This window comes from Excalfactoria chinensis, chromosome 8 (assembly GCF_039878825.1).
Source record: "Excalfactoria chinensis isolate bCotChi1 chromosome 8, bCotChi1.hap2, whole genome shotgun sequence".
Classification (NCBI taxonomy): Eukaryota; Metazoa; Chordata; class Aves; order Galliformes; family Phasianidae; genus Excalfactoria; species Excalfactoria chinensis.
Window position 1 is genome coordinate 23,020,289 of NC_092832.1, and position 12,508 is coordinate 23,032,796.

General features: G+C 39.7%; 1 protein-coding gene across 1 annotated transcript in view; it reads right to left on the bottom strand.

Annotated features, from left to right (window-relative positions):
* SLC1A7 (solute carrier family 1 member 7) overlaps nt 1-12,508 on the bottom strand; it is a 40,892-nt gene that overhangs the window by 27,670 nt on the left and 714 nt on the right. Inside the window, exons 2-3 of the mRNA XM_072342813.1 lie at nt 12,202-12,281; nt 752-967 (exon numbers count right to left, since the gene is read on the bottom strand). Coding sequence (XP_072198914.1) covers nt 752-967; nt 12,202-12,281 — 296 coding nt within the window. The remainder of the gene's footprint in view (nt 1-751; nt 968-12,201; nt 12,282-12,508) is intronic.

Below are 12,508 nucleotides of genomic sequence, written 5' to 3' on the forward strand. Positions count from 1 at the left end.
CCTTCCTCTCTGCCAAAAATTCCAAACCTGACAATGTCATATATAACACCACAAGAAATAATAATACATGTCATCATTTCAAAGTGGCTTCATATCTGAAATAAGTGAGGGCGAATACGTGGATCACCATGCCAAGATTCATGCACTCCACTTGTACACTTAGCATGCTTTTTCCTTTGAAGAATGCCAGATGCTTCCTGTGCAAACTTCTGTGCACATGTGCAACTGATACATGGAGAGGAAATGAATGAATTGAGAAGATAAGCCAATCTGGGCCTGAAAAGATGGTCTACAGCTGTGAATGGAAGTGATTTATCACTGAGCTGAAGGATCAGCTTTTCTAGCTCAAACCAGTAGATACATCATTACATTTAATCCAGACTTCCACACAGATATTTAGGAGTCTTGCAATTGACTTCAGCAGAGCCAGGATTTCACCCGTAATGTTTATCTAGGCTGAAAGCCCACTCCCCACAATTGTGATATTTTTTATTTAGACAATGTGGTTATTTCTGTAGAGGAAGAATAAAAACCATCAGTGTACACTCAGGGTAGAAAGAGAGTGCAGCTGTGGATGGTACTTAGCACAGCAAAAAGGGAGTGAGCAGCTCACAGTCCTGTCATGGTTGATGCCTGTGCAAAACTGAGAAGACTTTAAGGTTTAAGACCTTACCCTCAGGCCACAGCTGCTCCTCAGGTATTTATGTACAAAACATTATCTCCAGAAATCAGAAAGAATGAATGCAGTTACCGGATTAAGTCCAGCAGTGCATCTGCAGAGCTCATGATGGGCTTTCCACCCTCCTCAGTGCTCTCCTTCTGTGCTGCTCCACCCGGATGGATGATGGAGACCATAATTATTCCCACAATCACAGCTACAAACGTTGTCCACAGGTAGTAAGTGACGGTTATGATACCCAATCGACTGGAAGTCTTGGCATCCAGGGCTGCTAGCCCAGACATTAAGCTGTGGAAAGAAAACACAGAATACATGGCACCTTATGCATAACATCAATGCAACAGAAAGCCTAATTTCCTATTGTTCCAATTGTATCTTGTGTGATCACCTTCATATCAGTGCTCTTGGAAGCTTGCAGTAACACAAAGCTGTAGCCTGTGCATCGAAAAAGACATTTCCTTTGTGCCATATGAGATCCTGGTTTCCTGAAGGAACTTGCAAGCTCAGGCTGCACACATGGCCATCAAATCCCACTGGCTGCTCCCTGAAGCTTGAGGGACAGTTTTACACAACTTTATGTTTGATGGCCCAGTTCACGGGAGCCATGGCAGTAATCAGTCAGGCAAACCTAGGCATGAAAGCCTACGGATAACATTACAGAACTGTAGAGCATTTCAGGTTGGAAGGGACCTATGAAAGAAATCTGACCAGCCCTTTCCTTCCTTGCCACATAAATAAAGACCACAACTTAAGTTAAAAAACTTAGGGGCAAGTTTGACATATGGATTGTTTTTCACTTGAAAAAACAACAACCACCACCAAAAAGCCTTTTACTTTTTTCTAAACCCATATAGACCACAATAGATTTTTGCTTTAGTAGGGGCCATGCTGGGGAGCAGACGGGCTCTGTAACTGTACTAGGAGCAGAGGAGACTCCTTCATGAAAATGCTGTGGTGATCTCAGTCTCTTCTTTCCCCTCTGGCTCTTCCCACCACCACCAGAAGATGGTCAGAGGCCTCACAAAGCTTGTCTCTGCCATGCTATATAACTCTGCCATGTAGTTTAACCCCCACTAGCCCTCTTTTACAGGCAAATTAAGGCGCTGCTTGGTGCCTGAACTTGCCCTTGCTGCTCTGGCATAGACCTGCTGCTGCTTCCCAGTAATCTGAGACTGAGATGTGAGCTTCCAATCACACCTGTGTTGCCTGGGGTTTTAAACTAAGATTTAGCTTTGAATAATCCAATGTAAACTCTTCTAAACACACATCTCAGGAAAAGTTGAAATAAAATTATACATTTACTATTTGATGTGACCCCGCTGCCTAGATTTATCATCAAAGCGGAACAGATTATCAAGCTTTTCCTCATAGTGATGTACTAAGCTACATCTCCTTGAATGAGACCTCCTTGACCTCACTCTACTCAGTGTGGTTGTCTAGAGCCAATACTAAAGTGCAGCTTAACCTTTATAGTACATTTAATGAAATCAAATGGATGGGGGTTAGGGCTCAGGTTCCTGCTCTCCACTAGATTAATTAAGAAAATGCATTGCTTTTCTGCACTGCCACTCTCTCATGTAGGACAGCTTTTGTTAATGTTACAGGAGCAAGGGAAAATGCTGGCTGCACTGCAATATCAATCATTTAGAAAATGAGCATCTTGATCTCTCACTTTTGTAGCCATTATTCTTCCTTCTCTTTGAACAGTTTGATGAAAATTCCACCTTTCTTTTTTGCCTGTAAAGCTCTGTATACAAACACATATTCTAACACTACATATTAAAAAAGAAAAACAGCAGCAGCAATGATACTTCTTTGGCATTTCCCTACGGAAGACTTGATATTCTAAAGCAGCGACTTAAATGTTGTATGTGTCTCAGAATAAGCAGTTTTAAGTGTTCATCATAGGCATATTAGGCAGGGAAACTAACAAATGTGGCATGATAGCCTTGACCAAGCAGATCTGCTGCAGTTGGGTAGTACTTAGAGAAGGCACTAATGAGGAAACACAGTACAGTTGTTTTTTCTGGAGCTGTCCTGAAGCCATTATCTCTGTGGGAAAGTCCCTGATGTCACCTGTGTTGTGTTTGCTCTGCAGAGCAGCCGGGGATGAACTCTGTTGCATGTGGTGCTTGAACTGTCATGACTATTTACCTGGGAAGTATGTCCAGGAGAACTGAAGGCAAAACCTCACAATTAAGCACTTCCAGTGGGTCGTGTGCCTTTGGGGGTGCCACCTCAGCCCCAGCCATTGTACAGTTAGGATCTGGGGGAGGATGTGCAGCTAGAATCTAATCAGACATTGGCTCGTAGGTGGAAAATCCAGAGGGGGCTAATAATGAGATTGCTCTGTCTTGGGGATATTCATTAACAAGATCATCATCTGTAATGAGATTATCCTGTCACCAGATAAAGTCATGCTCGGTTCATGCTGTGATGAGAAAGTTCTCAAAAGTAATTAACTATGGAGATGCAACAGGGGAAACTGTGGTGTGATGAAGAATGAATCAAGGTCTGGGTTCAAATAAAGCTGTGTGTTATTCATGGCCTGCAAAGCTCAGTTTGAAGAAGGGATGGATGGAAGCAGTTTTCCAAAGGCTGTGGAGCAACAGGGAACATTTTAAGCAATTGCTTAGACTAATTTTCAGGAAGAAATGTCTGTAAATAGTCAGAAATGGTAGTCACTCATTGACTGCTTTTCATTTGACTTCATACATTTGATGTCAGAAGGAACAGAACAGAAGACACCAAGATTAGCAGACATACTGAGCATCACAGTTACTGTATGGAGTAACACACAGTTACATCACAGGATTTCCTCACTGTTCATCATTATAGCTCTGGTATTCACATAACGCAGCTGAAGAACGATGAGAAAAAGTACTCTTCTTATTTTCTATGGAATACAGAATTCAGAAGGAATAGCTTCCTAAGTTCACTCTATCATGTTCAGGTTTTACCTTTAAAACTAGTGTTCATTAGACACTCTTGGCTATATAAACCCCTTGGCAACAGCAACCCAAACTGCTTCTATGACTGAACAAGGATGTTCCTGTGCCCTGCAGAACCAGACTCTTAAGAAACATGAACGAAAACCAGGAAACTTTAAATTCTTATAAATCCTCAAAATGTGTTTGGGCTTGGAATAACGGGACAGATATTTGATTTATCGGTTAAGATAGCCTGACTTACCATGTATTTAAGTAGCTTCTACAAATACGCTTCATGCATAGCTTCCATAACATGATTGCCAAATAGACCAGAAAGGACTAAGTCAATGAAATCCAACCTGCAGCTTTTCTAATAATTACAATATTTTTGACTCATTTAATCAGTCTGGCCAAAAAACCCAAACCAAAACAAAACAAAAACTGGAAAAAAAGGTTCTTGCAATTTCATATTTAAGGACTATTTCTTAGTTTGTATTGAAAAAAATACAGCATCAAGTTTAAGGCCTCCTGAATACATTTGAACTCATTTTGGATGAAATACTAAACATTGCAGAGGAGGATGTAAGTGAAATCTGATTTCTGTGATTTAAGAGTTTTTTTGCACCTGGCATCAAAACAACTGAAACAGCCCCATGACCTCTTTATTTCCTGCATAGTTTGTTCCAGCTACATGTGAAAATGATCTTTCTGTGTTGTTGGTTTTCTTCCTGCTGACTAGAAGAGTCTGCTGTTTTATTCTATGATCTTGTTTGTCCAACAGATCTTGGATGAAACTGTGTAAGCTCAGAGATTACAAACAGTTCAGAACAATAACCTCCAAATTTGATCTATCTGCCATATATCTGTGTACATATTTGCCCTATGGTTCTTATATTCCTGTGGCTTTTTTGTTTGTTTGTATGTTTTTTTAACTAAGTAATTCTAACTCTCCTCTGCTTTGTTTTCAGTAAATAAGTGGTTTCCATTCTGTCTTACCTCCTCTCTGAACTACTGTCATTTTTATTGGAGAAGGAGTCAGGAAATCAATGAATAAGATGGTAGCAGTTTGTTCAGAAGCTGGATATTGAAAACCCATTAAAAAAATATATTTATTTGCAGAATTTTAGTGGGGTCAATATTTAAGGCTTAATTAATTCTTTAAGACTTCAATTGTCTAATTTTTCACTGTTAGTAAAAATGCTCAAACAAGCAACAAAACAGGTGATACATTATTTTCTCTAGGATGGCTTGATTAAACCTTGTTTATTTTTGACTTATGAAATATAATAAATTACATCTTTATTGGGTCTTTGTTGAGGGAGAACAGTGAGGAGGATCAGTGGAATATCCAGTGAAACTTTAATAAAGCTCTTAAGGGGAAACTGAAATAGGAAAGGAAGATGTCCACATCTCCAGGAATTGTTTTAATTGTGACCGAATAAAAATATAAGGTCAGTTCCTATATTGTTTTAAACACTGGTAACAGTACAAACAAATGGAACTATTAAATATTATGTTTCATGTCTGCTTGGAGAGAAATCTGTGTAAAATACAAAAAATTATTCTAGCAGGTTTTAATTAATGAGGAAGGGAATTCTTTCAATATCTTGGAAATCTAATTAGCCCCGTGCAAACAATTAGCTAAACTCTTGTGAGCACCTCTAGGCTACTTCTGGTTGACACTGAAAAGTGTCCGAGTATTTATGAAGTATTTTATTTACATGCAAATATAGAACTTTCTGTCTTCCCTGCCATTCTCTACCTTTTTATCTGTTGCCTTCTGATAAAAAGCAATTCTTTTACTTCCTTGAAGTTCAAAACCTATGTCCCAGAAATGGAAAATACAAGGAGCTGCTGTTAAGACTCCATTCTGCTTGTTTATTTTGTCTTCCTCGCCACCAGAAGCCATCTGGATGTTGCTTTGAAATAGATGGATTATGGATGAAGTTATCAGAAAGGATTAGTGTGATTAGAAAGACATTAATCCTGTCAAGAAGTAATGGTCAAGTATTAACCACAAGCAGTTGGTCCTAGAATCATGTTCGTTTTCATTCATCCCATTCCCACTCTCTTGTTCTCATTTTGTAATTGCATGCAATAGAAAAGACCTGGCTAAGCAAATTCTCCCGATGAGGCTGGGAAACTCCTCTAACAGCTACATTAGAGATGATTATATTATAGTCAAGCATCATGAAAGTGAAGTGCAGGCTCCACTAATGCTGCTTGATTGGACAAGTGGGCTGTCTCGTAGCTTTTTGTCAAGGTCAGTGCCTTTAAGTTTCAACATGGTAATAATCTCCATTTCCACAGCTCAAGCCATTTAATCATCTTAAAATGCTTCACTAATATAAAAATCTATCATACAGGAAGGCACTATTTATCTTCTACAGACAAGGAAACAGCAAAATCAAGGCACTTATTTAAAGACAAATAATTTGTAGTGAAAATTGGAAGTCTGAAGCTATCTCTGTTCTGTCATGGACCATCAGCACTTCCCTCATCGGTGTCCAGGCTGCTTCATTTCCATGGAGGTACCAATTATAGAGAAACGTTTAGCAATAATGAAAATAAGACACTTCACAGTAACGAGAGAAAGAAATAAGGAGACTTCTCTGATTCATTCTACAGTTTGATGCTTGATTGTGCTCTTAGTCTCCAGTAGAGTTAAAACAATTTTAGCAGCAGGGATCAGAATGACTTTTTCTTTCCAGGATATTCCTTCCTTTCTTCTAACAAGATAGAATACCAACAGAGCTAGGCACTGCTATGGCTATGCAGGTTTTGCCATTGGTAGTTATTTTGCTAAAGACGGTGGCATCTCAGAGGTGTCAAGCAGGATGGAAAATCTTGCCCTTTGTCTTCAAATAACAGCAAACAAAAATGTCAGAAAATCTAGCTGTCTGCAATGTGCTATTTGCAGTAATTATGTTTAATTTTACAGCTAGGCTTCAAGAAAAGAAACTGAAACTAATAAATCTACATTTCTAGCCCATCATGACATGCAGTTTTTTAGCAGGAACTCAAATAATGTATTGTACTTTATTAGTGTGCTACAGGGAATCTGTTCCTACAAACTAATGCAAAACAGGCAGGACTTTGCTCAGCAAACAATGAACATCAATGTCCAACAGCTGTTCTGCCACTACTTCCTTTCCAGTAATCCAACACATGAAGCCAAAGTGACAGTCTGTGAATGCTGGGATGAATGAAGAGCAGCCTCTGATCGCTGACTGACAAAGGAGACCTGAGACCTTGTACTATAGCACACACAGAACTCAGGCTGGCAGGTTGACTTCAGCTGTTCTGATAAAATGTTTTCAAAGTTCAGATGTTGGGATGCAAATAAAAAGAAATCATCTGTTAAGAATGGATGTGATGCTTCCATCCATGGGAAACATGGAAACAGCCAAGAGTCTCAATAATACTTGATTTTCTGTTCGGACTGTTCTTTCAAGTGATTTTAGATTAAGGAATGACCAGAAGGATTTGGAATACAAATCTGGATTATAAAGAAGTCAGATTTGTTCAACTGTTTATTGTTCACACATGGCTCTATCCTAAGGAAACAGAAGGATTTCAGTCAGCTCCTCAAACTTCACATGCCATTGCCATTTATTTGCAAGACATAAATTATTTCACACTAAGAAGACTGAAGAAGAATTCTGCCGGATCACAAACTATTTGGACCCCATTTGTAATGATATCAGTGCTCTCCACACACTCATTCACTTTGTGACTCCAGATGTCCGCTGCACATCGTTATATCCCTACTGATACTGCCTAAATAATGTGTATGGAGTAGTTCCAACTTCGTCATTATGACATGAAAAACTCTGCAGCATGTCATTTTTCCACTGGAAACAGTTTGTACCTCTGGGTTATGCCAGTAAGAAAAAACACCAGAAGACAACCATCCCTGAATGTGTTTAAAAACTGCTTGGATGTGGTGCTCAGGGGCATGATTTAGTGGAGGGTTGTTTGAGTGAGGGTAGTTTGGTTAGGTTGCAGTTGGACCTGGTGATCTTTAAGTTCTTTTCCAACCTGAGCAACTCTATGATTCTATTAGATCTGACTACTAGGTATGATATCTCCAAACATGTGTAGCTACAAGAAAATGCTAGTTTATAATGTACTGAAACCTCTGAAAATATCTGAGGCATGGAGAGGGGATTCACAAGGTCTCCTAAGAAAGTAGAATGAAATTTTCCTCTCCAAGCTCATGCAATCTTAAAGCACCATTTGGAGAACTTTTGGGGTAACCCGTGATCAGTTCTGCAATACAACAGAGATACGGGCAATTCAAAGTAGTTACTGGCGTCGGGTGAGTTTCCTCTCTGACCATTTCTTACCTATGAGTAACTTCCTATTCACTTTCATTCAAGTACAGTCCCGCTTTTCATTTGAAAACTTCACACATTTACTTCCTTAAGTTATCTCCTTAAAACTCTCATCTCTAGGTGAACTTTCTCCTCAGTAAAACTTTAGAAAACACATTCTAGGAAAGGGCTAACACCTTGTCTCACAGCATAGCTAAACCCTAAACTCTCCAAGAATACTCTGTTGCACTGAAGTTACTTAGGGTATGTCTACCCAGGCAACTGCAGACAGATATAGACATGCTCTGTCTTCAGCCTGAGCTGCCAAGGCTGGTCTGCAAGCTGTGGAGCCACATCAGCCCTTTGCATGCGGGCTTGGGAGCAAAGCCATCCTAATGCGGCTCTGTGGCTTCCAGCACGGAGCTGGTGCAGGTCTGCATGGCTCGGCTCATGGACTGAGTGAGCTCACATCTATCTGCCTGCACCCAGCGTGTCTCCACATCTTACAAAGTTCATACAGTTATCAGCTCTTCAAATATAGCTAACAGGTTCTGGTATGTAGCTGTAGAGCTGAACAAGAACAGAGTTCCATAAATCAGGAAGAACAGTATTTTTCATTAGTGGGATGTTAAAATGCCAATGTCTTCCCCTAATCAAGCAACTGAAATATTTTTTTATATATATACACACATATATATATCTACACACATGTATATGGGTAAAAGGGCACTATGATGAAGTAGTTTCTGAACTAAATACTAGACTTTAACAGCATGAATAAGAATGACCCACTCAGGAATCTGAGCAGAAGGATAAGGGATTACCAGAACTGATGGCATTATGGACAGGAATCCCCTTAAAGACAGACAGATCTATATTTAGCATATCGTATTTAATTCCGCCAACAAAACCCCCAAAGTATCAAATTTATTGCTATCCCCAAATGAACCCTCAAATAAATGTAATTTCCATTAGCATCTGCTTGTGTTAGGAACTGTACACTTATAGGAAAGAGCTTTATATATTTTTAAAGATCCAGGTCCAGTTAGTTATTTAAGTGTGACTATAGGGGGAACAATCTTTCCTTAATCGATCCTGCACAAGGAAAAGGATCAAATCTCTGCTATGCATTATTTCTTAATTATCCAAAAAGGTCGTTGTTAAATAAATTTTAAACCTAATAATTATTCTGAGATCAGAACAAGATCATGAAGTTCCTGTTAAGGCCTGTGAAGCTACATGCTACTGATAGGAAAACTGGGTGTTTGTTTCTTTCTCAGTCTTTGTTTAGTGTAGAGTACAAATATATTGACATTAGATTTAAATTTCAAGCACTCAGAACTTGAGAAACTGAAGTGATGAGCAGATATCTCTGATATTCAGTTTGTCCTGAAAGCAATACTGCAGGTGAAGGATAGATGTGGGGGGACGGGTAGGGGAGGAGAAGAGATATTCGTTAACTACACTAAGTGAGAGTTAGAGATTTTGTGATTTTCTGGTAGATAACGTTGCTAGGAAAAGCCTCAAAGGCCTCCAGATGTGCTACTACTGCACTGGAACGGCTGCTAACACTGCTAACAGCTTTTGGTTCCTGGCTCTTCCGGACAGAGCCATCTCCTGGCTGAAGCGAGGAAATTCATTATCTGGAGAGAAGGCTGGTTAACAAATCTGAGCACCTCAAACCAGCCGATCAGATCGTAGCTAAAGACCCACGGTTTTGGTTTTTTTTTTAATCTATCAGAGCCCTCAAGGCAGGATGCACTGAGATCCACCTCTGTCACTGCTGTGTATGTGTGTGCCTGTCTGAAAACCTGAGATATTTGCTGAAACCTTTTGGATATATGAGAGAAAATGAACTATTTGCATTTCCGTTATCAGCTGAAGGGAATCGAGGTCTCTGTCCCAAAGAGAACCAGAGAGCTTCAGGTCTGCAGATGATCTTTCAGCCTTGTGCAGTCTAAGACAGTGTATGTGTTCAACCACGAATTCATGTTTGGCCTCTACTCTCTCCGCTCCCTTACTATTCCCATTTCCAATATTAAAAATAGCATCCTGTTGTTTATATATGTAAGAAACACTGTCCATCTGGTAACTGCGGGGTCTAAAATCTGATCTTGTAACAAATACCTACCAGATATTCCTAGGGCAGATACAAACTCCATCAAACTATTTATCTTTCTTTATGTTGCTTGTGTAGCTATCACTATGCAGCTACCTGTTCTCACCACAGCAAGCTCTGTACATCACACACTTGGTAGCTAGTAACAGGGATGAGCAGGGCTAAAACTGAGCAAAGGATGGGGGCAAGCAAAATATACTTCTTTTAGAGCATTGTATGATGCTATGAAGCTTGCTTATGTAAGCAGATAACTGAAATAGTGCCAACTTCCATCCTTATGAAGGCCCACATCACGCCAACTACAAAAGCTCACATGGGACTCAAAGTGACTGGCTACTTTTACTGGCAGTTGCTTTTCAAGACTCACATGTATACAGAAAAACAAAAACTACAGGTAATAGGAAACAGCCGAAATAGGTACAAGAGCACTTCCAGGTGCTGTGACATCAGTGCACAAGCTAAGGAACAGAACAGTGAAGAAACAATCTCCTGATGTTTGACTGATTTCTTCTGCAGCCAATGAACTTGTAAAATAAATACAGTTCAGAGATTCCCAAGTATCTCTCCTTCCTAAGAGAAATCGCCTGCAAAGTTCCCATCTTAACCCTCTATCAGGTCACAAGGATAGCACAGATTTTCAGCCATTTCTGTGTAAGCTGGATTTGAGCTAGTGACCTATAAGTGCGAGATTTTCTAGTCTTGAAAGCTTTCTGAACCACACACTTGGTTCTGAGTTGAATAAAACAAACAAACAAAAAAGGGTGCACAAGAATGTAACTACATCTGGTGTAATTTTTGTGTTTGCAGAACCCCCTGAAACTTCAGAAAGGGTTCATCTGTCATACTGGGAGTTAGACTCACGCTGTCCTACAAGGAAAGCTTTTAAGTACTTTAAGTTACTTCTCTTCCTTAGAAAACTGAATTCATCAATTCTGAGTGTAGCTCAGAGATTCCCTGCCAAGAGATCTGTAGGTAACCTATAGCACCTGCAGGCTGTGTCAGAGCTGTGTCAGAGCAGCTCTTTTGCACTGTGCTGCTCCCCCTCCCAGCATATCAAAACCCATGAAGGAATCTAAAGGACGAAAGGTTTTAGGGAAGGCATGCAACTCTATTCTCTTCTGTCCTTAGCACACCACTTCCTCATGTTACATTTATGTTTTCCTAGGAATAATCTCCTTCTATCCACAAAATCTTTTATCTTGCACTGATGTTTTCTAGCAGTGTGGGACAGAACTGAGTCTATGGTCACATTGTTAGTGTTAGACATGCAAACACACGAATCAGCTTCATTCTGTGAAAAAACATGGGAATTCAGATGCAAAGGTGGCATTTAAAAATATAAGTAGCACTGGATTTGTGTTTTAATTCTCAGTGATCTGAAGTCTAGAAACACATCTTTTTGAAAGGTGAGTTTTTGACATATCTATTAGGATCCAGAAGCTGAGGCTTCAAGAAAAGTCCCAAATATTACAAGATCTGTTAAGGTAAAGTTAGCTTTGCTACTCTTGATCTCTTCTTATCTCTTCTCTCAGCATTGTGTACATGAGAGGGCTTTTGTCTGTCTTCTGGTATTCGGTTGTTCTCATAATCAGCTGGAAGACTACACACATTTAAGGGGGAGAAAAGCTTTCCAAAGGCAGCTGGTTGAGCATCCTGAGCACTGGGATCTAGATCATTAACTCTGGCACCAGCAAGGTGGCACCATTCAAGCTTCCACCTTTAATGTATTAAGAAACCACTTTCACTATCACCTGAAGCCAGGCAGACTTCAGTACCTCACTGGACATATGTTTTTCTTCCCAGTATTTCTCATTCTGCAGCAGATTTCTCAAAGCGCTGCAAAAGATTATAACCTAAATGTGCTTTTCCATCTTCTTCATGTGGTGCATTATTTCAATTGTTTAAATTGAAGGTAGACTTTCTGGTACAGTGGGGTAAATGTTTTCCAAACACTTAACTTCTATTTCTATTGTACCTATATGAAGTATTAGGGAAATGTTCCTATTGATTAAAAAAGATGGCCATAGTTCTACTTTAAATATAAATGTACGGCATTTCCTGGCTCTCCAATATTCATTCAGTTAAAAACCAACGGTGACTGCATGTATTATTTAGGAAACTTCAGTGGTTATTGGAACGAGCATTGTCTTCACTTACCTTGAGACAACCAGGGGGAGAATCAACATTTTCAGCATCCTCATCAGTAACTCACCAGGGAACTGGAAATAACTAATTTCCTGGAAATACACAGAGAGATGCTTACAGAAATGAAATATGCTACGTCCCGGGGACTGCTGTGAATAGCTTACACTGAATAATCCCTTTATTCTGCATTCCGTGTGTTTTGCTAGATGTTATGAAGCTACTGACTGGACACGAGAAGTGTTCAGACTGCGGTTAGGGCAGCAGAACTGAGAATTCTTTTAAGCTATTGTGTTTACTAAGTGCCATCATTTTTAATCGA